General features: G+C 46.3%; 1 protein-coding gene across 4 annotated transcripts in view; it reads left to right on the top strand.

The window, feature by feature from the left end:
- The first annotated feature begins 9,090 nt into the window (after positions 1 to 9,090).
- The window catches only part of MAP2K3 (mitogen-activated protein kinase kinase 3), a 315,923-nt gene continuing 297,960 nt past the window's right edge, over positions 9,091 to 27,053 (top strand). For 2 of the 4 annotated variants that reach the window (XM_085628897.1, XM_085628896.1), the window contains exon 1: positions 9,091 to 9,933. In XM_085628897.1, the coding sequence (XP_085485023.1) occupies positions 9,855 to 9,933 (79 nt within the window). In that variant the 5' untranslated portion in view covers positions 9,091 to 9,854. The remainder of the gene's footprint in view (positions 9,934 to 27,053) is intronic. The other 2 variants (XM_085628895.1, XM_085628894.1) reach the window with 1 other exon arrangement.

Below are 27,053 nucleotides of genomic sequence, written 5' to 3'. Positions count from 1 at the left end.
CAGGCTATGAGCTGACGCTTTTGGCAAGTCATATTCAGATCAAGCGATGCAACATATTGAATCCAGCAACACTGTTGCCGACTACTCAGGAGTCGAGTGATTCAGAGCCCCATGACTGTTGTTTCAGAACTGAGGAAGAAACAAAAGGTAGGATTGATTTAAAAGACACCCCGTTACTAGATCCAGATGGCACTTTATATGTCGATGGGTCTTGTTTCAAATTACAGAATGGTGATGTGACGGCCGCGTATGCAGTTACGACCTTGAGTACGATTGTTGAGACTGCAAGAGTAAGTCAGAATTCTGCCCAAGCTGCAGAATTAATTGCACTAACAAGAGCGTGTGTTTTAGCTGAGGGAAAGAGAGTGAATGTGTTTACTGATAGCCAGTACGCCTTCGGCGTTGCACACAATTTTGGGCGTCTCTGGAGAGAAAGAGGTTTTCTCACGTCCCATGGGACTAAGATCCAACATGGACAGTTAGTCAGCGATCTATTGGAATCCCTGACTCTACCGAATGAAGTTGCAATTGTGAAGTGCAGTGCACATCGGAAGATTACGGATGATGTTGGCCGTGGAAATGCGTTTGCTGATGAGGTCGCCAAAGAGACGGCCAAGAACATGACGAGCCGAATGTATGTTGCAACGTCTGCAAGATGGATTGCTGAATCAGGAATGTGTGAGAATACGATTGAAAGTGTGAAAACAATCCAGAATGAAGCAACTGAAAATGAGAAGAATGAATGGAAGGAGAAAACGGGTAAAATGGATTCAAGTGGATGTTGGGTCGATTTGTCTGAGCAGCAGCGTTGGATGTTACCTGATGCGTATGTACTTGCAGTAGTCACGATGGCGCATGGACCGGCGCACATCAGTTCGAAAGGGATCTGTAAAATGTTAGCTCCAGTATGGAAGAACGATGGAATTACTAAGTGTGCAGAAAGAGTGGTGAAAAATTGTATGGTATGCCTGATGCATAATCCTGGCAAGGGAACCCCAACCCCAACTGGCCATTTTGCTCCCCCTTCTTGTCCCTTTGAAGTGATTCAGTTGGACTATATCCACATGGATAGATGTAACAATCTCAAATACGTCCTAGTGGTAGTCTGTGCCTTCTCAAGATGGATTGAGGCATATCCGTTAAAGGACAACACTGCTATGTCCACTGCCAAAATCCTCCTCAAAGAATACTTCCCCAGGTATGGTATGCCACGGATTGTTTGGTCGGACAATGGAAGTGAGTTTATAGGGAAAGTTATGAAGAGTGTGTGTGCGGGTCTGGGTATTTCCCAAAAATATCACAGTGCGAATCACCCACAATCAGCGGGTTTGGTTGAAGGGTACAATGGCACCCTGAAGCTGAAACTTGCGAAAATTCAAGCTTCCACTGGTCTCTCTTGGCCAGACGCACTGCCTTTAGCTTTACTGTCCACCAGAGCGACTGTACACTCTCGAGTAGGGCTTAGCCCATATGAGATTGTGTTCGGCCGCCCTGCTAATGTTTGGGGAGTCCCTAGGCCAAAGGAATTCAAACAGATTGAATACCCAATGTTGATTGATTACCTTCATGATCTGACTGCTAAATTGAGCCTTATTCATCAACAGGTATTCGAATCCTTGCCTAAACTACCGGAGAGTCCAGGCCACACGTTGAAACCAGGCGACCAAGTGGTAGTTCGGAACTTTGAACGTACCCGGAACCTCCAGCCAAGATTCGTTGGTCCGTTCCAGGTCCTCCTCACAACAAGAACTGCAGTCCGCCTAGCTGGAAGGAAAAACTGGGTGCACGCCAGCCATACGAAGCGTGTCCCTCTTCCACTCCCCTATGATAACTGGGTTAGACAGGGAATTGGTATATCTGAGACAGAACCTGTTCCTAGGCACATCCCTTTCAGTGATGCAGAGTACATAACGGACCACCCACGAACGGAAACACAGAACTTTGACACCACAGCAGGAACTACTCCTTTGAATCCCGAACCAAGTACTGTACAAAGTGAACATTTGTCGCCTGTGGAGTCGAACATTTCCGCACCTGTAGACCAGCTATTTCAAGACCAGACAAGACCCGGAAAGTGCAGATATAATCTACGTTCTCATGTTATGAACTAATGACATTACATAATTACTATTCTGTTTAAAAACTGTTTTGATCTTACTGCATTCCATTCAGTCAGGAAGTTTGCTCAAAATTTTTATCTTTTTGTTTTTTTTATTATTTCTCTCACCTTGCCATCTGGGTTACCGTAGGGTCGTAACGTGTGCCTTGTTTTAATTTGCAGGGAATCAGACACTAGGTCGGTTTCTTCTGTTTGTCTTAGGAACTCCCAAGATAAACAGAGGCAAGTTTTTAACAGGTACAAACCATCCGTTGCGAACGGTTGTAGAAGATGGAGCTTCCTGAATTACGACGGGTTAATGTCATAAATGTGCACAAGACAAAGCTATATGACATATTGTATAGCAAATGTTTTCTAATGCAATGTACTCTGACACTTCTAATTGTTTTAATAACTTTGGCAGGCGGAATTATTTTTGGTATTCAGTTGATCTTTACACCTGTTGCATCTACAGTATCTCCCCATGCTCCTGTTTCTCCGACTGTTGTTTTTCTTCATTCTTTCCATCCTTTTCCTGCCCACGAACAAGCCCGACGTTCTGAGTTTATAAATAACACTTTCATTCAACTCTTGCACCAACATCAGCTAGTGGTTAATACAACAAACTGCTGGGTGTGTGGTTTGATACCACATACCATGGACAAGGGCATCCCCTATCTGGTCCTGCCCTTTAGTTATAATGGATCATTCTGGGCATTTCAGACCATGTTCGCTTATGCCCTAGAGACCTATCCTCCACGACCTCCGCGTTCCACCCGGTATAGCTAATAGAGCCTTGGTAAAAGGAATCACTGACATGGTTAGAGATGTCAATAACACTCCGTTCATTCCCAAGGATGAATTGCGAGTTTACATGGGTTGGAATGTTACGGAATATGGCATTACTCTGGGTGAGAACAAACGTAAGAGCTCAACTCCGATCTGGGTCGTACCCCACCAAGGTCAAGTCTGTTTGCAAGGTAATGGGAGGAATCCGAAAGCTCGACTAGGGAAGAGTGACTGTATCGAAACATATGTTTTTCCGTCACAGTCTTCCCCGGCATTCTTAGCTGCTAAGGGTACCTATTTTGTTTGCCAAGACAGAGCATACACATGGCTGCCTGCTGACTTCTCAGGCTCATGTTATATCGCTCAACTGTTACCTCCGACATATACTGCTGCACCGGACTATCACAAAACTAGAGTTGTGAGAGGTGTTTTCAGTAAAGAAGATACTGCTGGCCAAGAAGCAGGAGACTTTTTCAAGGGTTTCCTCCCATTCTGGGGGCCTATGGCCAACAGTAGAAACTTACGTCAACTAACACGGGTAGTTGAATCCACTATCACTGAAACGGCGGGTGCTCTTAGTAACCTGACAGCTGAGCTTCAAGCGGATCGCCTCATGACGTTACAGAACCGTATGGTCCTTGACGTGTTACTTGCAGATCGAGGTGGAGTATGTAAGATGATCCAATCAAGTTGCTGCGTTTTTATTCCAGATAATGCGCCAACGGTGTACAAGGCCATCTCTAAGTTACATAAGATTTCTGACTCTATTCATGTAGAGGAAGGTGACTGGTCATTAATGGGATGGTTCTGGAGCCTGTTGTCTGCGTGGGGATGGAAGGTTCTGATAGTCACTGGTGTTGCATTAGTATTTTTATTTTCGTGCTGTCTCATTGTTCAGTGTGGTCCTGCCTTATGTAATCTCTGCATTTCTACATGCGTAAGAAGACCACCTGTTTTTAGAGATACGCCACGGGATAGAGTAATGCTCCAACAACATATCAGTGACCTGATGAACATAGAGATGGACTCTGACATAGAGTGAGTTATTGCCTATGTAAGGGCAAAAGGACGGTCTGAGGTTCTGTAGCGATCTGAACCCGTGAATTCGGTATCGTAGTACTGACACGATTTTGGTACCAATGAACCGCAAATGATCCATTATATACATGACAGTGTTTTCGCTGCGCAACTAGCATGAATTCACTGGAAAATAGGGCATTCTGTCACTAAAGTCATGGCATCCATTTTAGTTACGGCATCCATTTTGTTTCTTGCCCTCACATAGTCAATGAACGGACGATGACCTCGGCAGAGTCACCATGTTAAGGACACGTAAGCTCGAGCCCCGAGAAAGGCTGACGCTGCATGACTAGGCAGAATCAAGCCACCTCCCTTGCCTGGGGCCACTCCTGCTATACTGGTTCTCGTGTCCGTTGTCCCGACTGAAAGGGCCGAAGACGGTAGCCATGCCCGTTTATGATCCATAAACACCTCTTATCCTACATTTCAATCCTTTGCACCTGGCTCTGCTCCTTACCTTCTGGGCTTTTACAATGGGGAGGTTACGATTTTTATGATGGGGAGGATCGGGCAAAGAATGGAAAACTGTCGAGAGGACCTGATCGAATACCGAAAACCCACGACTAATTATTGTTTGATGTCAAATTTACTGTTTGTTTGGGATACCGGGTTAGGCATGAGAAATATTCGTGTAATGTAGCCCAAAGACATTTTGCGTGTATTTAAAGAGTAACCCACTTAATGCAATTTGAACAGTCTCGTAGATTCTGCCTCTGTGTGGTTCCTATGATTTCTGTGTCCCTGCAGTAAATAAACCTTGGTCTTTGACGCCGCCATCGAGAAGCCCGTGTCTCTGTTTATTTGTGCACCGGGACAGGGGGAACTCAGGGGTCTTCCCTGACACCTCTGGACTCTTAAAAGTCCAGAACCTCAGGGTGGCAGAGTGGGCTAAAGAACGGTGATTGATTAAACCCAGATCAGTTGACTGGGGGTGAGTGCTTGCAATGTTCAACACTCCGTCCATCATTTCCTTTGGTTTTTGCTTTGTTCGCCATAAGTTGGCAGGGTATGCTCAGACGTGAGTCCCTTGCTCACTTTGCCACTGGATTCAAGTAAGCCTGGCTGAAGACGGCTGAAATGCCAGAAACCGGTCCTAGGAAGCTTGTTTCCGGTCCAGGGAAGACATGGCTTGGCAGTTCGGGCTGGACTGTTCCCATGAGGCACAGGGTCAGACTGATTTGCATATGGCCATGTCTGAACTGGGGTGGCAGAGTGGGCTAAAGAACGGTGATGGATTAAACCCAGATCAGTTGACTGGGGGTGAGTGCTTGCAATGTTCAACACTCCGTCCATCATTTCCTTTGGTTTTTGCTACATTATATGTGCTTCAGACTGTCGTCTTCTGCCTGGACTCACCTTTCACAGGAATCTCCTTGAGGACCTTTTTGCCGAGCTGCCACGGGACTGTGCCGGGCCTCTCGTAGGCCACACCAAGACGTTGCTGAGGACCTGCCAAAAGGACTACAACCATGTTGGCTGCCAGGACTCAGGTGAACAGGCCTTCATCAGGTAGTCTTTGGGGTGACCAGTCTCTGCCCATGACCTCAGTGCTTCCTGGTGCCTGTCATGGAGCTGCTGCAGACGCATTGCTCTTGTTGAGATCCCTATCTCATTGGAATTCCTTTGAGGCCCTTGCCCCTGGATTGCCACTGGACTGCGTGGGCTGTGTAGGGCTCTCATAGGCTGTGCAAAAGGATCACTGGGGAACTCCCAACAGGGCCTTGTTCAATCCTCCTGCAACCCCATGGGCGGATGGTCCAATGGTCGAATATGCTCTCTTCGGCAGTCCTCTGGATCATGGGGGCTCACAGAAGGTTTCTGGGTGGCCAACCTCCCACAGCGCCAGGGATGCCTTCTTAGCCTCTGGTTGTTTTGCAGGCATACGGCTCCACTCTGGTCATGTCATGCCTCTTAGATGACTTTTGGTGATGCACCTGGTAATGATGACTATCTTATCACTGGACAACCCGTGCTGTAGGTGGTGAGATCTTGCTCGGTGTGATGATGCTGGTCGCTAATCTTCCTTTCTCCTGCACACCTGTTGTTGTTGGGACTTTCTGTGTGACTGGTCCGTCACTCACCTTTCTCTCCTCTTTTCCTTTGCACTGTGGAATCATGCTACTCTCATCTCCGCTTCCACTCATTCACGGCGTGGCATCATACCACTCTCCCTTCACCTCCTCACCTCCTCGTGGGTCTCTCACAGGCCCTATCCCTTCATCTAGGATCTTATTGGTACTCGACCTGGGTGGAGGGTCATTTTTCTTCCATTTTCTTCACTCGAGAGCTTAGTGCTTGCGCCTCGAGCCTGCGCCATCCCGGCACTTGCTCCTGCCTCAGTTCAGGCATGCTTGGTTGGGTCGGTCACTTTGTGTGACATGCTCAATGCTGGGCAAACGATGGCCATTCTGTGCAGCGGGCAGCCGGCTAGCTTTGCTTCTTCTTTTCGTAGAGGTCTCTCTCTCCCAGGCACCTGTCCATGCTGTCAGATTTCCAGGTGTAGGCTTTGGCGCACCTTTGACTTCGCACTCTCGGTCCTTCTTCATGGGTGCCCTACTCTGGCATTTTGTGTGCCCGTTTTTGTGGCTTGTGGTGGTGTTCGTTCATCACTGGGGGCGAGTGGCACAATTTCCTTGCTTGCAATGGCGTCAGACACTCACTAAGGGCGCGGATGCATCACGCGTTCTCCTACTGCTGTATGGGCTTGGTGGCCTCCAGATCTGTTGTATTGGCAGGCACTTGACTCTTTGCAGCTCTCTTGGCTGGGGATGCTTGGGCTTCTTGTGGAGTTTAACAGTCTCTTGCTGGGTATACGCTGCTAGTGTTCCTCTTTCACCACTCTGGTGCAGTTGTGCATTGTCTCTGTTCCCTCTTTATTGTGTGGACTGTATAGTGGCTTGACTTTTCAAAAATTAGCCCCGTCAGGCTGCCTCATGCGTGTCAGTGGGTGCTGCCTCTACTTCCACTACGTGCCACGGCAGCCTTCTGAGTGCTGTGGGCCATTTATTTGTAATGTGCTTACTTGGTTTGGGTGCAGTACCACACATGACCGCTAGGTGGCATTGCTTTCACTGCAGGAGGCCACTACAGCAGCTTTCTTGAGGCTGTGGGCCTGGCACTCGTGCAGTTTTAGAATGTTCAGTGCAGGAGCAGGCCCAGTCTCACAGTAAGCAGAGTGCTGCACTTACCGAGCTCCAGGTATAGTTGCCTCGCTTGCACAACAGTCCTCAGTACGCGTGACTGTTCTGAGCTCAGCCGCTCAGTGGCACCACAACTGCTCCTTCTCCTCCGTGGCAGCCTCACTCACACTACAGTCTGCGCGGGGGCTGAAGCTCCAGATGTGGGATCCTCCAATGCCTGATCTCGGGACATTACAGGTATGGGATGGCTGTGAGGTGGCAATTGTGCCTCTTCAAGTGGGGTATGACTGCTTCCGGGAGGTCCTATATCCCCCAAATCGTGTTCCATACATGAGAGCGGTGTCGCCACAAACCGCCTCACTCGCTGCTGGTGCCTCAACCACAAGACACTTCCTTGCTGGGCAACAAGCTGACAGATGGTGTGCAACAGTCTCTTGCCTCTGTTCTAAGAGCTGTTGCGGCATGCTGGGCCAAGTTCACCTTATTGAAGGGGCGCTCCTCCCTCTTCTTTTCGCTAGGGCAATAGATTAGCAGGCCCGGGGTAGCAGACAGTCACACCACAAGCAGTGGGCAAGCATAACACAAGCTCCAACGTACAAGAGCTGCTACGGCACGCTTCAAGTAGAATGGGCGCTGTATGCTGAACGTGGCACTTCACGTGCTTCGCTATCAGTGCAGTCTCTCACTCCAGGCCGTGCAGGGACAACAGCTGCAGTTATGGGGGCCACACGATGCAGGAACGACCGGGCAGCTTGTCTTCTTACCACAACCACTCCAGTTGGGGCCTTAGCTGGCAGCCGGCGTACCCTTGTCCCGTGGCAGGGCCGGTGCTGTTTTCTCACTTTCTGCAGGCACTTGGGTTGCCAGAGGGTGGGTGCCGTTTTCTCGCCCCACATGGGCGCTTTCACCAAAATGGGGCTTTCCCATCTCTTACTGTGAAGGTTGGCAGCGTCAAGGCGCCTGGAGCGCGGTGCTTGCTGCAATACTTCACCCCCTTTTCACAGCTCTTGGCTGCAGGCACCAGGTGCAGGGGGTGCCAAAGACTTGGGCTACACTTCCACCCATGATGCACAGCAAAGTAGATGCCAGCACACAAGCGGGGATCGGCCCGCTCATTGCCATTGTAAAGTAGTGGGCTCTAGGCCCACATACTTAGAAATAATGCACACACACCAGTGGCGTAGGGGGGTCCGCCCCATGCTGCGCGTGTTTTGGGTCAGCCGCCCCCGTCTTACCTGCGACCGCCGCAGATGAATCACCAGCACCCCCTACGCTCTTACATTCAGTTGCTGTGGGCAGCAAATGCAGGGTCCGCCAGGGGCGGCAAAAGGCCTGGATATATCGCTGACGCCCACAGAGTAGTATGGTACTGGTAACTGGCACAAGACATGTGCGCCCAGACCCTTTTATTAGCAGGGTCACCTGTCCGGTGATGCCTGTGATGGGTTGGTGCATAATGTAGATACAGCACAATCCTGAACATTAGAACGTGTCCCGCAGGACAATACATACGGGACAACAACTCAAAAGGTAACTCGAATTTAAGAATATGTGTGTATCTCAAAATAGAGCTTCAGGAAAAGTAATTTGAGGACCTGGGGTAGCTAAGGTATACCATCTCATAGCTGACTCCTTCATTCGGTTCACGCATTTCAATCATCCGCACATGCTGTGCTTTTAAAACCCACACTTTAATTGTTTAGAAAACTACCTGTTCCAATTTACAAAAATGCCCGAACTGGCGGACTGTCTCGGACATGACATTTTGCAATTGGCAGCATAATCAGAAACTTCAGGTTGAGGAAGATATTCAGCAATACCTAATACCTGCAGGTTCAGTTGGCAGGTTTCTGACGTCACTGTAGCTGTGCCTGGGCTCGTGGCCGTCCGCGGAGCGCGCGCCGCGTCCCCGCTGACTCGCCCCTAGAACTGCTGACGCTAAGAGTGGCCCCACCTCCTGCGAGGCGGGGTCACCAGCGCTACAGGATCAGGCGAGCGGCGCCGGGGAGGCGGGATCCAGGCTCTGCACCGCTTCCTTCTGCCAGCTGTCAGGTGCTCTAGGAGATTGCACTTGTGCAATCAATACACCGGTGCGGCGCACCACCAGACCCCCGTGCAAGAGCCGAGCGTGACGCAGGCGCTGTGCAGCGGTGCAAAGAGAGCGTGCATAGCAGGGTCGTGCCCCTGTGCAGTGTAGATCTCCGTGCAAGGGCTGAGGGAGCTGCAGGACGGTCCCTGGTGCAGGAAGCGCGCATTGCTGGAGGAGCACCTTTCGCTGCAGGAAGAGGTTTTGCTGCTTCAGCGCGTTCCGCTGGAACCAAGAAGAGCCCTAGGTGGAGGAACAGCTTGGTGTGCAGGGGGCAGCACTTGAGGTCAGCGAGAGTGCACGCAGTAACACTACCCCGGTGCAGGCGGAGAGCGTGCATCAGCAAAGTGCACGTGCATTACCCGATTACATTAGATACCCGTGCTATATTTAATTGCACTGCGCGGATCGCTTCTGCACAGTGAGGATCTTGCAGCAGAAGCATCGCTGGGCGCAGAAAGAAATCGTGCATGCGGAGCGGTGATCGTGCAATACTTCTGCGCGCAGACCCGTGTGCAGGAAGAGTTCGTGCAGTAGTAGGAACACCCCAAGTCCCGAGAGCAGCAGCCCGCCCCTCCTGCACAGTAGAGAAGCCTGTGCGAAGGGACGTTCCCGAGTCCTCAGTACCCGCCTACCAGCGCTTCCTCCCCGGGGACTGAGCATGCAGGATGAGGCGGGGAGCAGAGATCCTGGGGTGCCGAGCCCGAAACCGCCCAGCCCTGCCCGGACTCCACATAAAGGTATGACAGACAGACGGGCGGCACGCACCGCTCTTCTACTCTCGCACCCTCCGACTCCCTACTTGTCTTGTTCATGCGCGTGCACCGCCTGGCTTCTATTTTGTACCCTGTGCAACCTACCTCCTGACTTTTATACATGCACCCCATAGCTCCTTATGCATTATCTGCACTCTCAGGCCGCTCACGTTTGTCGGTCCACGCCTGAATAGTTCGTCCAAACCAGGTTTGTGTTCTGCATCTTGGGACTCACAGTCCCAGAATCCTAAACAGAAACCTGGATTGTACGAGTTACCTAATCATAGAAATAGGAAACGCAAGAGGTTAGCTAAACGAGTTACCTAATCATAGAACTAGGATACGCAAGAGGCTAGCCTAGCACCTCTCCAAGGCTTCAAGCCACTACACTTCTAGCTGCATACCAGACGCCCTTGTACCTCCCATTCTCTGTGCCCAACGCCCTCTCGCCTGCACCACTGTCTCGGGACAGGCCCTCCCTGTCAGTTCCCTCTGTCACGTGTCTCTCAAACTTTCCTGCTCCCTCCGAGCCCCAGTACATAACGCCAACATTCAATTACGTGCAGATTACAGCAGTTACATACAATTGGGTCGATTTTTGGAACTTGTGTTAATTAGTTGTAATATGGCCACATGTCATGTTTGACACCGTCAGCCAATCCTTGGCAGTCAGTAGCCCTTTGCATGCTGGGATGTTTCAGCCAATACTTAGTGAAAATTGAAACTACAGGATGCAGCAGGCGGTGGCGTTGGGTAAAAAGCCAGGGCTGTCAGGCAGTGTCACTCATGACACGGAGCCACACGGCAGCTGGGATGTTCTTGGCAGTAAACAGGTTCAACTATACCACCTCTTCACAAATTAGTTCTACAATATTATTAGAATCAAAACTGGTAGTCTTAATACAAGATAAAGGGTGACCCTAAGTTTTAGGACAGTGGATCGATGTACGAGGAGAGTGCAGGAAGCTTTCAGGAAAAATCTGCTACCGCATCCGGTTTCACAGCTGCCTGATTATTCAATAATAGATTCCATTCATATTGTTCTGGTATTTTTTTTTTTTGACAACCGCATACTTATAATATTCTAAACTAGGGATTTTAACCAAAAAAAGTAATACAATTATTCAAAATACGTTTTCAGAATACCGGAAAATACCCAACAGGGTACATAAACAGTCCATTAAAGTCCTTAACCTTACGTTTCATCTGTGAAGCATTCCTAAACTAACACCCTCCTATATTTTTGGGGTTCGTGGAAGGCTTTTTGTGTAGGAGAAACACATCGGCAATTTTTTTTTTTTACGATCAGGAAGCATCTGCGCTGTTCCAGCTGTGTTTAATTTCTGACAGCCTTCACCAGGGCAGGAAAAAAACCTGCTCCGGGCCTTTGTACCTGATGTATTCCATTGAGCATTCTTCACATATGCATTATCTTCCTGTAGTCTGAAACATTGGTAACAGTACCTTATTATTTCTCAGTATTTTTTTCTTCCTTACATTTGTTTACCGGTGTAATCAACCACTGTTTCACATTTTAGTGGTCACCCAAAGGAACTACAAGGGTCTCAAAAGACCCTTGCACCCCACTATTTCTCTCTGCTTTCTTCCCTTTGTATTACACTAGGAAATGCTTGAAGACATGATGGACTTTCTGTAGTTATAATTGTTGGTGTTTATTCTCTATCGTGCCACAAGCCCCCTCCTTTCCAGGCTATAGTGTAGTTTATGCACAGGCCATGTGCTCAGCCACACTATGCTGCTGAGTCGCAATAACATACTGTAGGAGGCTGGCTTAGTAGATGGTGCACACTTAAGTGAGGCACCTGCACTAATCCAGACAAACCTTATGCCGGTGATATTAGTGGTCTTTGAAAACCTTGTGAAAGCTCTCCAAGTGGTAGCTGTGGAGGGCAGCCTTCAGGCTTAGTCCAGAAGGTGTGTAAAGCAGCTTGTTTTACCAGTACTAATCATATAGTGTAGGTTAAGTGGACAAGAACCACGCAGTGTAGTTATAAAAATAGTTATATTTACTATACAAAGTCTCTAACACATTGGTATATCTCCTACCTGGAGGTATCAACACAATACACACAATACTTCCAATGTAAACAGGTAAGTAATCACAAATACCTAGTGGTCTCCAGCGGTTGACCAAACCATATACTAAAGAAGTGGAGTGCGAACTGCGACCGAAGTCAGGACTTGGGCCAGAAGACTCAGACGAGCTGGGGACACAAGGAACTAGCTCCCCCACGAAGGCTATGTGCAGAGTGGAAACACAGCCGTGCACTCAATGCAAGTCAATGGGAAATTCGCAGTTGCAGTTTTCAAGAAGGACCCTTTCCAGTGGACCCTGAAGTAACCCCGTGGAAGACAGAAGGTTGGAGAGTCACCCCACCAGTGTATACCCCAGGAACAAGGATACCTACACCTCGGAAGCCGGGTACATAGGTGCAAAGTGAATCGGAAACAGCTGTAGACCACAATGGAGGACTTCAGGAAAGATAGCGCTGGTGAAGAAGGTGGAAGAGTCTGGTGGAATCCAAGGACGGATTCTTGAAGAGAAGTACCTGCAAGCAGAGGGGCCGGAGTCCATGCCACTCGGAGGTGACCACGCGGCATGGAAGACCAATGACCACCGATGACGGAAGATGCAGGAGTGCTGATGGTGACCTTGTCGCTGCAGCTGTGAGGACCAGGCGACGCTGTGGAAGGCCAGGAGCCGTTCACAAGCTGTCCCACGTCGGAAGCCGTAAACAAGGGTGTCGGTGTCCGACGGGAGCACCAACAAGCCTTGGTAGCAGCAGCAGGCATGGTAAACGAAAAAGGTGCAGCTTTACGATCAGCAGGGTCAAAGGGACTCACCAAGTGCAGGAGAGTCAGAGCAGGCCTGAGCAAGCAGGGGAGACCACTGAAGCCAAAGAAGACCCTCAAGAGAACCCACTAGCTGAAGGCACAAGAGTCACAAGAGGACCTCGAGCAGCTCAACAAAGATGCAGGCCCACTGTGCAGAGGATGCTGTGAGGACAAAGATCTTTCGTTAGGAAGAGATGCTGGAGGCTGGAGCTTCTTGTAGCCTGAAGATCTCTGGTGGACAGAGTCAACAAGCCTTTGCAACGTCAAGTCTACGCGGTGCACAGGTGTTCTGTTCCAGCGCTTCAGATGAGGGATACTTGCCTCAAACTTGCTGAAAGGACAGGCCAGGCCTTGAGGGGGTTGCAGAATCACCACCTGTGTTGCTGGGCCTCTCAGTGCCAGTGGGACGTCCGGACTAGCAGACCGTTCAGCTTTGTTGCAGTGCCTTCAGATTCAGGAGAGTGACTCCTTCACTCCAAGGGAGATTTTTTCGGGTGTCTTTGATGCCCACAGGCCCGGAGAGGAACCTGGATGAAGAAAAGGCACAGACAACGAAGAAGACTTGCAGAACAGGGAGAGCAGGAGTATCAGGAGTCTTCTTTGCTGCAGTCTAGGTTCCCAGGCGAAGTCCAGCGAAGTCCAAGGTGCCGAGACGGTTGTAGTGGTTTCGAGTTTGAATCTTGTCCCATAACGAATCTGAAAAGTCACACACATGTGAGCCCTTAAGTACCCTAGGGGAAGGGATTGGACGATTCAATGATCCTCCCAGAGGAGGGGCTGGACAGAGGGGAGGATACTACCAAGCCCTATGTCCAGTTTCAAGCCAGAGTGGGAGCCATGAAATCCATGAACTGGCTCAAACTAGAGTATGCAAGGAGGGCACCAAATGTGCCCTTCAATGCAGTCTGGTGGCGCTGGAAAGCGCTCCCACCCCAGCCCAATACACTAGGGCAGTGGTTCCCAATCCTTTTCGACCCGCGGCTCCCTTAACCCATTGACCATTGCCCGTGGCTCCCAACTGTTACTTTTTTTGGAGGGTGGGAGGGATGTAAGCCTGGCCTCTGGAGTTCTTGCATTTTTCTCCCTGAAAATAATTGGGATGAAGCTGAGGAAGGTATTATAATCATATACGCAGGGTGTTTAGTATTACTAAGGCGCGCCTCTAATAAAATATTCCTAGTTACACTTCTTTGCCTATGCCTTTTTTAGAGTACCGTCTCAAACTTTTTAATCCCACTTACAGTGCTAGATAGCACCCCTATGCATGTAGGCTCCATTGTTTCTGCGTTTGAAGAATATTTGCATGGACTTCCATTTCTACCCATGTCATACGTGCCCACACACCTGTCTAAACAGGGTGACTCATGACTTTTTAAACCACATACAGCTTTATTTTTGCTGCCTCCTCCCTAAAATTGGGTTCAAATCAATGCAAGTAAAATAAATGCCTCTGATTGTTTTTTTAAAGTCCCTCTTTCTTGCTTCCAAATGTTAGCATTATGCCGTATATAGTGGTTTCCTTCCCTGTGCTCAAGGAGAGAGCAGGCCTGTCTGGAAATGTGTGTGTACTGAAAGAAATGTGTAAAGGTAGACCTATGATTCAAGTACAACTGTCAATACTTAATAATACTTAGTGTGTTTAATAGACAGGACAACTGTACTTTCATGATAACTTGCATTGGTGTAACATGCATTTGGGAAAAACTAAACTATTAACGAGTCTAACAAAATAAATCAGGCATCTTCCGCTTACTTTTGGAGTGTTGAAACATGGGGATCCGGTGAAATATTGAGGACATCTCCTTTGACATGCCATCAATTAAGCACTACGTTTACAGCTTTAGGCATATCACTTACAAATCATTGACATCATTTGCTTAAGTCTAATTAGTTTATTTGAAGCCAATAGACCCTTCAACATTAAATGCATTAAAGTGCATGGTGCACGGCTCCCCTGGGTAGGCTTGGCGGCTCCGAAGGGAGCTACGGCGCACAGTTTGGAAACCACTGCACTAGGTGCCAGATGTACGACAGATTTTTGCATGCGCAAATGGGTTTTAAACCCGTTTGCACGTGCAAAAAACCTTTGGCCCATGTACTAACCCTATTTTGTGAGTCGCTAATTAAATAGCGACTCGCAAAATAGGGTTAGCAACTCTCTATAAGGAAGGGGTGTTTCGAGGGCGTCCCTTCCTAATAGCGAGTCTGAACCCTATGTAATAATTTTTTGAGACCGCAAGTGTGGTCGCAAAATACTTGCAGTTGAGGGTGGTAAAGAATACGCAAACGGGAAGGGGTCCCTTCCCCTTTGTGAATGGGTCGGCAAACATTTTTTCAGAGCAGGCAGTGGACCCAGGGATCACTACCTGCCCTTAAAAAATGAAACAAAAACGTTCCATATTTTTGAAAAAGTGCATCCTGTTTTCCTTTAAGGAAAACAGGCTGCATTAAAAAAAAAAACAGCTATATTTAAAAGCAGTTCCAGACATGGAGGCTGCTGACCCCAGCAGGCCACCATCCCTGGAAGTGCCAGCCATTCCGAATGGGGTCGCAAATTGTGACAGCCTGTCAAGGCCTTGAATCCTCGGAGTCATACAGTGCTCTATGTGGTCCACCTCCTGATAGCCCCAAGGTCTGAGTAAAACAACAGACTTAATGGAGTGATCAAGCGAGGGAAGGGAAGGATGGGATCAGCAGGGAAGGAAATCTGTAACGAGAGCAAACAATTATGAGGTTACAATACATTCACCAAGACGCACAAGAATACCTCTTTAACACATGTAGTCTGGCACTAATACCTGTAAAGAAAATTAAATGTTCGGATTCCTTAGAAAGGTATTCCTTACGAAGTGGAGCCACTTAGTGATCCATGGTATCATAAGTGGCGCATAACAGGGGTGCAGAGCTGCTTTCAGGAAATGCTCGAACAACCCCTGCTGTGGAATATACAAACAAATGAACCTAAACAACGGCAAGGTTATTTATAGGGAGTGTGGGTTGCCTAACTCAAAGGAAACTTCACAAACATGGATTCCTAATGTAGACCCCAATCCTTCTTGGAGCCTTTTGTGCAACAATTACTCTCAAAGTAACACACAGACCGGTAGGAAAGGTTTCTTAGATCCACTTAGCCCAATAAACTTTTATATCTTGACCACATGATAGGAACTTCCAATGCTGCAACATTACACATTGGCATAGAGAAAAGAAAGGAAAAACTAATACTCCTTGGGAAAACAAAGCAATGTTTAGTTCATCTGCAAGCATTTCATAATTCTCGCTCCAGCGTGTCCTGCCGGTTAATTACCCTCTCAGAAATGGCTGGCTATCCACTCCTCCACATGAGAGAAATGGAGTAGTGAGTGTTCTGCACAGTACAGGCAGTAGCGCACCAACGCATGCTGCTTTTGTTCAAGGAAAATGAGTAGCGGTATCGCAAAGACAGAGTTACCACAATGCTGGGATTCAATACACCCTCGGGTGTCTTCAAAGAGGCTGCTCGAGTAGCCCCGCAAGAGCCAATTCCACGGCTCGACCAATGGGGTTAAACAGCAACCAGGTCTCGCTTCCGCTTGACTGAGTAAAAGCGGAGCGCACTCAACAAAAAAGCACCAAGGAACAGAAGGAGTTTACGGTGCAGATCGCACCCCTATCGGTCCTCCGCACGTCCTTCTCCCACGGCTCTGATCCTGGAATCAACGACACCCGACCGGTGCCCCGGAAGCATTAAAATCACCCGCTTGCACGGAGTGACGTCACCTACGTCCCGTACCCATTGCCTCATGGGAATTTTGGTTCCTTCGGCTTACACTCGGCAGAGGCGATGCTTGGCTCGTCTCTACAGTGTTCTCCAGAGGCCACTGCGATGTGTCGCAACACAGCCTCCTTAATATGCATGAGGCATGCAATTTGCGACGCCATAGGGAATCACAAACAGTGTCTCAGACACTGTTGTACATTGGCAATTGCGACTCGCAATTTGGCGCACTTTGCGAGTCGCAATTGCCAATGGTCCTACATCTGACCCTAGGTCCTGTCTGGAAGGTGGTCACACATCACTGTGGCATGAAACCTATTGTTCTACCTTCCCCTGCTTGAGCTCAGCTCAGCAGCAGAAGGGCAGAAACGTGTCTGTGGTCGGCAGCAGCACTAGCTTGCTGTTAAACCCTGAAAGGCTGGTACCGGGAATACAGGGGCGCACCCTAGGGGAGCCCCCCCAGTACATGGGATCCTACATCCAACACTAGAATCGGTGTTGGGGTAGGATTCCAACATGGTTGATACCAAACATGACCGGTTTTGGTGCAGCAAATATATAGTTAGACATCTCGTAATTGACTTGATGTCCACCACATGTATTATATAGCGGACTGCACTTACAAAGCATGGAGAATCGACTCCGGGGTTTGTAGGGGTTCCCTGCTCATGCAGGGGACCCCCACACTTGTAACCAAGTACCAGGCCCTCAGGACTGAAGAGCCTGCCATAGGGGTGACTTATAGGTTCTAAGTGTAGTGACCTCTGATATAAGGAAACATATATCTGTGGTGAGAGGTGCAAGCACCCACTCAGACAGGCTGCAATGGCAGGCCTGTAGTCACAGTTTAAGTGGTCTCTCGTGGGTGGCATAATAAATGCTGCAACCCATAGGAGACCCTGGTGTATCTATGCCCTGGGTACCTTAGTACCATATACTAGGGTCTTACAAGGGTACACGAGTAGCTAATTGTGGATGTGCCAAAGTACTTACCATTGTCAAATTTAGGGAGAGAGCACTGTGACTGGGGTTCCGATTAGCAGGATCCCAGTCAGACTAGTCGGAAAACACCATTACACCAGCAAAAAGTGGGGTAACCATGAAAGTGAACCTACTTCCCTACACATACACACAGTTTGACTTCTGATGCAGCTTCTCATAGCTGCCATAGTTCTTTACCAAACACTACAAGATGATGGACGGAGTGCAGAAACTTTACAATCACTTACCCCCAGTCAGAGATCTGGGTTTAATCCATCATTCTTTTGCTCACTATGCCAACCTAGTTTGGACCCAGTCATTTGCAAATCAATCTTGACCCTATTCCTCATGGGAACAGTCCAGCCCAAAATGCCAGGCCAGGTCCTCCCTAGACCGTACACAAGCATCCTGGGACCGGTTTTGGGTTTTCACCCCTCATCCGCCAGGCTAGCTTAAACCCAGTGACACAGCAAGCAAGGGACCCACGTCTGGGCATACCTTTAGCCATGTAGGACTGTTCCCATGAGGAACAGGGTCAAGACTGATTTGCACATGGCTAGGTCCAAACTGAGGTGGTGTGGTGAGCAAAAGAATGATGGATTAAACCCAGGTCCTTGTTATTGGGGGTGAATGTTTGCATTGTACAGCATTCCGCCCATCATTTTTTACTTTTGCTATAGTTCTTTACCTAGTTAGGATGGATAAATGTATAGCATGGCATTCACCATAGCACTGGGGTGGCGTGGTGTGCAAACAACTATGGATTAACCCCAGATCTTTGTGACTGGGGGTGAATATTTGCATCGTTCAGTACTCCGTCCATCATTTGTTATTTTTGCTTTTGTCGCACTAAGTGGGAAGGGTATGCCCAGATGTGGGTCCCGTTCTCACTGCGCCATTGAATTCAAGCTAGCCTGGCTGATGAGGGGTGATGCCCCAAAACCACTCACAGGATGCTTGTTTCTGGTCCAGGGAGGACCTGGCTTGGCAGTTCGGGCTGGACTGTTCCCATGACAAACAGCGACAAGACTGATTTGAATATGGCTAGTTCCAAACTGATGGTGGCGTGGTGAGCAAAATAATGATGGATTAAACCCAGATCTTTGTGACTGCGGGTGAATGTTTGCATTGTCCAGCATTCTGTCCATCATTTCGTACTTTTGCTATAGTTCTTTACCTAGGCAGAATGGATATATGCAAAGCATGGCATTCACCATAGCACTTCAAGGAGACTCCCGCGCCAGGTTTGGCCCACTAATGGAAGTAAGTAAGAGTTAAGGGCAGACAGCAAGAGTTCCTTTCAATGAAACCTGAGAAACAGCATGAGCTGTGCTAGACAGAAGTGTCCCTTCTTCGCTGTTCATATGTCTTTCCCTTATTTCAAATTGAATAATCTGAGACATAAACAAGATTGATACAGCCTCTTGAATGCTTCTGAAAGCGAATGAAATTGTTGTCAGCTGAGCTCTCGAGTTTTTGAATATTTTTAACATGTTGTAAGTAATCATTTGCTTTTTCCACTCAACGTCCTTAGGATGTCCTTATAACTATTGAATTTTCATTTGAGCCATGCAACTGATACCCCATCATTGGAGAAAATAGATATCGTGTCTTGCCACCCGTTCAGTGTTGACCCTCTTGTTCCCGTATGTATGTTTTGAAATGTTCAACATCCCAGCTTAATTTTTTTATTTTACTGTGTGAAATCATCTACTCATTGTGCACAGTGTTTTTCAAGCTGCACCTCCTAGATGTTTTAATTTTTTAATCTTTGCTGTGGTCTGAGCCCATCTAGATGAGCTCAGACTGGATGAGCTCAGACTTATGCTCGGTTTACACCTCTTTCTTTTTTTCTTTCCATCAGTGCATTAGTTGTTGATGTAGAGCTGGCATGTCTATGCATCCTAGTACAGGGGCATGCTCATATATTAATAACTGGACGTGTATGAGGCAGCAGTAACTGTACATGCATGTTGTCCTATGGCAATTGAATCTAAGAGAGAAAAATACTTATTTAAAGCAGCCTAAGGCACATGTTGCACAGCTGCCAGTTCTGCCTGGACACCCAGTTTGGGGCTGTTAGAAATGGTAGTCTCTAGTTGACAATGGTTTACTCCGTAGGGACCCTTCATCCTAGTCAGGGTAAGGTAGTTACACTCCTAAAATAACCCCTGCCCACCCCCTTGGTAGCTCGGCACAAACAATCAGGCTTATCTCAGAGGCAGTGTGTAAAGCATTTGCACATACCCAACAGTAATACAGTGAAAACAATACAAAAGGACACCACAGCAGTTTAGAAAAATATCTAATATTTTGATATATCCAAAACAAGACCAAAATGGCAAAAAAATCCAACATACAGCACTTTAAAAATTGCACTTTGCACGAAAACACAGTTCCTTGACTGTAGCTCTGTGCGGTGCTGTAAACAACAGAATCTAACAGTTCCGTCTGACCGCGTCGGTCAGGGGCGTCGACAGACCGTAAACAGTACCTTTTGTGTTGCGGCCAACACATTGGTGCTAGCCGGTTGTGGCAACCGTCGCGGTTGCGATGCGAAGCATATCGGTGCAGCGTGCAGTGCCCCCAAGACACGGTGCTGGCAGCGGCTCCGTGACGGTCGTCCAGCAGCCTCGGTGAGACCAGGGCTGTGGTGCGGAGTGAAGGCGGTGCTCAATGCGGTGCTGACAGATCATGGTGCAGGCGACAGAGTCGGCTGCGGGAAGATGGTGTCGGTCGGTCCGGACTGCGGTGTGGGATGGGGCGGTGCATCATGTGACTTACGAGCGGTGCCTTCAAGCCACGATTCGGTCACAGAAGTCACGGTCAGCGTGCAGCGACCGCGTCGGTGAGACCAGGGCGGCGAATGAAGCCATTTGTTCTTGTTCTTAAGATGGGTTCTTTTGCTTGCCTACGGCCATATAAAGTGTCGTAATGAATTTGGCGCTCTCTGGGAAGAGCAGAATGCTCTTTTTTCCTTTTCATGATGTGCCGTAGAAGATGCCTGGCACAGCTTCCCCTAGCCCAGGAGATTGGGTAGGAGTCTGAGTATTTTGTTAGTACTCCGCTCTTTTGAAAGATTATTTCTCCCCTTCTTTGAAACTCATCAACTCTTTAGTATAATTATTTTCAGAAGAAACAGACGAGGAATGAATGTCAGTATGTGAAATTGGCTGGTATGAGTGCAGTTGGTAAAAGGAGTTGAAGAACCATGCAAATCTCTGCATCAGCGTTTAGAAAATCCACCGTTTATGATTTTCCTACTCGGGGTGTTCTGGCAAATATGATGGCCACCAGGCTCAGTCATTTCCAGGAAAGGACTCGTCACAGTGAAGGGAAATAGGAGGATACACCACAGTCTTTTTTGGAAGACTCGCTTAGGATACCCTTGAATGGCATTCAAATTAATCTATACACTGTGCTTATGTTATTATTGCTTCAGAACTAGCTTGAAACCTCACACTAGAAGACTTTCTCCTGCAGGACCTCTGACAACTAATTATTAGAGAAGTGCTGAAAGAAGTTATCCTCTCTCTGGCTTGAACATGGAATTGCCGCAAGTCAATCACTTTAACAGGCTCTTTCTTCCCGCCACAATGTTAAAGCAAGAGAGGCTCAGAGCTTGACATGGCTCAGAGCCAGAATAATCTGTTAGCCAGTTCACAGAATCTCATTCACCTGGAGGGCTACAGAGAGAAACGTGTTTCAAGAACGCCCTTACCACTTTGTCAGGACGTCTGGACTTTTCCAAGGGTTTCAGATGTAAGCAGCAAAGCCAATTGCTTAGAACACATTGATACAGCTGAAATACTAGCATGCAAATCCAACCATAGTAAGAAGACCAATACAGGGCAGCCATGACCATCTCATCCCTACTGGCCTCTGAAGACCCTTGCAATGAGAGTTTTAGTAAATATTCATTGTACACTTACCATCGACTTGCCACTTTGGATACAAGACTTCTTCAATTGCCTCTGGATTGATCAATTAAAAAAAAAAAAACAATCCCACTCTGATCCACCAGTTTCCTGTATAGATTTATGTGTTCCTCAGGTATCTGATTTCCTACATAAATGTTTCCTTTTTTGTTTATTCTTGTTAATAGGTTTCACTCTTTTTCTTTATTTGTGGTTATTGTTTTGTATATTGCTAGACAGATCACTTCTATGTATTTCTTTGATGATTCAGTTTCGGCCTATGCCTTCAAATGCAAAAGAAAGCCAATGCTACACTTACTGAAACCTTTTTGTCGCTGTAGAGATCTCTTCATGGGCCGTTAAAGAGCTTAGTTACAGTTCGAACAAAGCTGCCATTTCTCCCCACAGCGTGCCCTGTAATATTAGTACATTTACTTATTTGTATTTGCTAAAGCGTTGATGCAAAGTGGATGCAATCCTTTATTTATTTCTGTTCATCATTGGATCATACTGTTATTTTTTTGTTTTCTTCTTAGAAAATTGTTTGTTAACCCCGATCCGAAGCATTGTGCCCTAGTTATGTGAAAATTCGCTGAAATGATATTAAAACAAATTTACAAAAGCAATTTGTGAATAAGCAATAGTGAGAAAACAAGCAGACAGACTTGTAACCTCATTGTGCTGTTAGAGTCTACATTATTTTTCATGTGTGAAATTGAATGGCGATTTGGGATCAGGCGAACACTAGGAAAAGAAATCTGTCGGATGAGGAAAGGCTCAAGAGGTTTGTTGAAGAATAGTGGAGATGAAAATCTGTCTAAATTTACAAGGCATCAAATGGAATATTCGGTGTTACTTAGAAGGAAGAAAAAGCAGGGAAGTAAGTAAGATCTAGTCGAAAATAAAGGTGATACTTAAAACATGGTGCAATAGATTTTTGTGATTTAGTTTCAGAGAGACTGGTGAGACATTAAAAATTACATGACTTGTAGGTAGCAGAGCAGCAGTGTGAAGAATATTTTAGTATTCCATATACAAAGCCCTCGACAGCTATGAATATGAATCCAGTTTAGAGATGAAGGGATGGATAGATGAAGTGATTGCAATCCAAACTACACTGTCAAGTTCATAACAAATGACCTCAGAGCACATGTCTCAGATGGAACCCCAAATTGGTGATAAAACAAGAGTCTTAATTTGTGGACAGAATTCTTTCCAATTTACTGGTGCCAGCCTCACCTATCCCCCAATCTCCTGCCTTGGATAGGCTTTTTAATTAAACGGCTATTTAGAAAGGTAAATAAGAGACTCATCTGTATACCGGTTAATTTTCTATAGGATGCATCCTCTAAGGGTTTTGCTAATATAATCCTAAAAGCGCTACAGGATTGGGTACGCACATATAATTTGATCTCAATGGAATATGTGGGTTTTTTGACTAGTCAGAGTACACAATATAATATATCTGCACTTAATCATCTGGTGCTTAAGGCATTTAGTAACGGTGTTTGCTGTGTGGATGTTCTGTCTACATTTGATTCAGTGGAGCACAATCGTTTGTGAAAAAAAGCTGGCAATATATACTGGGAATTCGTAATGGGCTTCATAAATCACTTATTTCTTTACACACTGATATATGGGCTAAAGTTTTAGTAGGATTAACTGAGGAGGGTACAAAAAATAAGAACACTGACCCGATTTAATTTTCCTTTTCTGCAGCAAGATCTAAAGGGAATTGACGGGTTTACAATAAAGATCCTTTGTGGGCATTTTAAAATGTTTTTTTTTTAAGCCGATGATTTGACTATAGATTTGGTAATTTTTACTACTTAAACTGTGACCATGTTTGGTAAACAAATTAGACTTCGTATGGCATTAGAAGGGACTGTCAAAGAGTGGCAAACTATAAATCTATTGTAATTTATTACAAGCAATGCTTGAAATAACATCAGCAAATAGCGTTTACTAAAGCTTCGACACTCATGCATGGGTTACGCCATTTTAATTTGAAATTCAGGGACCTTTCAGCCAAACCAGTTATATAACTTTATGCCCAAATAGTAGTCCCAACAGTTCCATCAGTTATAGATGGTTTCAAAGCAAACGTTTTTAAGAAGCATTGGCAAAGTCACTGGATATCGAGTTGGGAAGCTGATGCAATGGTTATTTTTTTATTCTGTTTTGCAAGCATAGGCCACTAAAATAAAAAAAAGACAAGTTAGGAAAATGTGCTTGCAATAAACAGGTTGAATATAGAAAAAAATATTCAACACATATAATTTTAAGAGAACAGTGCAGGCGCCTCCTAGCAGACTGTCGTTCTTGGACTAGGTATAAGAACTGGTTATTCCCAACCTGACCATCAAGTACACCCTGATTTGCCAATTTCATGAAGACTGGATACTCGCGATGAAACCTGGCCATCCGATCGACGTGACAGATGCTTGGTCCTACTTGACAAAGACCTTATGAGGGAAAAAAAAAATCCTATCTGCGGATCTGCGGACAGGTTTAGAGTGAATCCGATTTGAGTACTTGTCAGAAGCACATATTAAAGGTATAGTGTCACAACCAAATAGTGTTGTTATTTCTATGTCTGGCATTCCCCCTCCCTTATGTTGCTGAAATCCTGCATGAACATTGTCCTTCATTTACTATTATCAAATGTCTCCTCTTTGCTGTTATTCAACAAACCACCCGTATCTACCATACTTGGAATGTCCTACTCTCCTTATGCTTATATTACTCAAAGTTGTTTGTCCCTTTTTTATTTTCTATGATGTATTTCTGTGAAGCGCCTACACCTCATTGAAACCCAATAATAGAGCCTGTTTTAATCCTCTATACTTTCAACCAATCACTAGTATGATGTAACAAGACCCCTACTAAAGAGGTCATGTACCTTCATTAATTTAATTTACCTCAAAGAATATGTAAGTAAATGCATGGAATGTTTTCCCTGAATGCACAAGACTAAATCTAATAACCAATTAACCCACTGGACTAACAACTAGCCTTGGGTTCTTGAGTAGCAAGCTACTGACCGTCAAATCACTTCAAAACCTCTCAGGGGGTAGTAAGTGCTGCGAAAATGCAGTTACAAAATAATAAAATACAGCTAACTTGCGAATGTGCCTGTTGCAGCCATCTATATGCAACCAGCACCCAGCAAGACATTGTCAGTCTTTCTTTTCATATTCCTGATTTTGATCAAAAATGACCACCATTGAATTTAATACCACGATATCTTGTTCTTTATATTGCTATGTAGTCCCTGGCCTGTCAGCAGGCACTGTGTAAAGGAAAGGTTGTTATTTGCCACTTGACGCCTTTGTACTATAGAAAACCAGTAGAAACTTCTACAAGATGATATGCCTGATATGTCAGGAGTAGGGGGCATTTGCATATCTCCTGGGCACTGTTGCCTTTTGAAGTGTGTAGTAAGCGTGGCTCATTTTTGTAGAATCATCTGTACAATGCACTTGCTTTTAGGTTCTGCTGACACCCTCCTTCCTTGGTTGTGGGGATCGCAATTGGCTAACTGCAGAGAGGGGAACGGGTCATTTACAGTATCTTGCTAAATGTGTAGAATAAAATGCAAAAAGCGACGTTCCGACTAACTTTATTCCCAGATTTAGTAAGTCTCAAGAAAAAAAGCGATGAACAGCATGCCGAAACAAAGTTTCTGCTTGTGGCTTTCCATTTTTGTCTCAAAATTACCTTCTGGCATTCTGTTGGTGGTAAAGCAATGAATACTTCTGTACCTTGATGCTGTGTTTTTCGTCACTGATCAGGTTATACTGATTCAAACATTTTCTATAAGTGTGCTTGTCTCTAAAAATGTAGAGTAATCATGCACCCACATTCATTCACATGAACTCGTGTTTCTGCCAGGCTCTAAATCAGCTTGTCTTTTCCTCTATTGCCTTTTTTGCATCTATCAACCTAGACTTGCCATTTGATTGCCCTAGAGCAGGGTGCTCCAACATTTTCAGTAATAGAGCTATTTATGCTCAATGCAAGTCATCCCAAGCTACAGTTAGTGATATGACAGTGACCACCCCATCAAAGATTATCAGTAGTGATCACGTCAGTGCATTAGGCAATGTTGCTTGCAGTAAAGTAAACAATCATTTGCAATGCAATAGGTCTCGCATTTGCGAGAGTTTAACCCCTTGAGTGCCCCGCCCTTTCCCCCTCCTGTGCCGGGCATTGTATTAGCGGGCGGGGTCCATGACGAGATAGTCTCGTCATGGGCACAGCGCAACCGCGCTCCATGACGAGACTATCTCGTCATGGGCACAGAAGGGGTTAAGCTATTGATATTGTAAATGACGATGCCTCTTACTTAGGTTTTAAAAACAATACATAAATAAAATACTTCGTAATTTACAACACGAATAGCTTAAACTCCCGCAAATGCGAGACCTATTGCATTGTAAATGCTTGTAAAAGTGCCCCATGCTGTGCTTTCACTTTAATGGCAGCCACACCCCTTTCTTTAGACGCAGCTCTTCTAAACAAAGGTGCACGGCCGCCATTAAAGTGAAAGCAAGGTATTGGGTCCTTTTCAAACAAAAAAGTATTTGTTTGTCAAGTTGACAAACAAATATATTTTTTTGTAAAAGCGCCCCATGCCGCTCTTTCACTTTAATGCCGGCCGCTCCTCTTTCTTTAGACCCGGCCCATCTACAGAAAGGTGCGCGGCCGCCATGAAAATGAAATCATGGTATGGGGTGCTTTTACAAAAAAATGCATTTCTTTGTAAAGTTGGCCTTATTGGTAATAAAAATGTAAAAGCTGGCGCTGTGCTAAAACCGTAGCACGACGCTCAGAGGCAAAGCGGGCACCCTTGCAGGAAAGCACTTTGTACCTGCAATAGGGGAAAATCATTAAAGAAAATAGTGCTCACAGACTGTAGGTGAAACAGACCGTGTAACAACACTAGTAAAAAGCAACCATTTAGAAACAACAGTACCAGGAGCCATTTAAAAAGATGGGCATGAAATGGGCGGAGCTTCAAGTCCATACCTAAATACATCATGCCTCGCAGAGCAGCACTATCAGTTTGGAATGCATCTACATGGTTAATACATTACGGCCTTAACTCCAATCCCCTTGGCACCAAGGTAATAATATATTCTCTCCAATTCAAATATTAGCTTCAAATTCATTTTGAAAGTGTAACCATTTTTTGGCAAACATCAACTTATGAGTTCTGAAAATATACGCATTTTCATCTCAAATGCATCCTTTTTAATTTTGGTATAAACGAATAATTCAACCAAGCATAAGCCTTTATATTAGCAGGCTGGTATACACACAGGAGAGCTACTCACAGGGCTGGCTCTAGTGCAGTGCGATCGGTGCTGACTTGGGGTGGGGCGTCATTTTTACAAGTAATATTATCATTTTAAAAGCACCAACCTGCTGCCACGTTCCAGCAATTTTTGTAGGCATCAATTAAAACGTCAAGATAACTCCAGTGATGTATCATGTTCCTGGGAAGAGAGGTTTGTCTAGTGGAAGTTTTGACTCATCCAAAGGTAGCACAGGGGGTTAAAACGCCTGCTGCTAAGAACGTGTACCACGCA

Source organism: Triturus cristatus, chromosome 10, assembly GCF_964204655.1.
Source record: "Triturus cristatus chromosome 10, aTriCri1.1, whole genome shotgun sequence".
Classification (NCBI taxonomy): Eukaryota; Metazoa; Chordata; class Amphibia; order Caudata; family Salamandridae; genus Triturus; species Triturus cristatus.
This window is presented reverse-complemented; position numbering and strand designations above follow the sequence as displayed.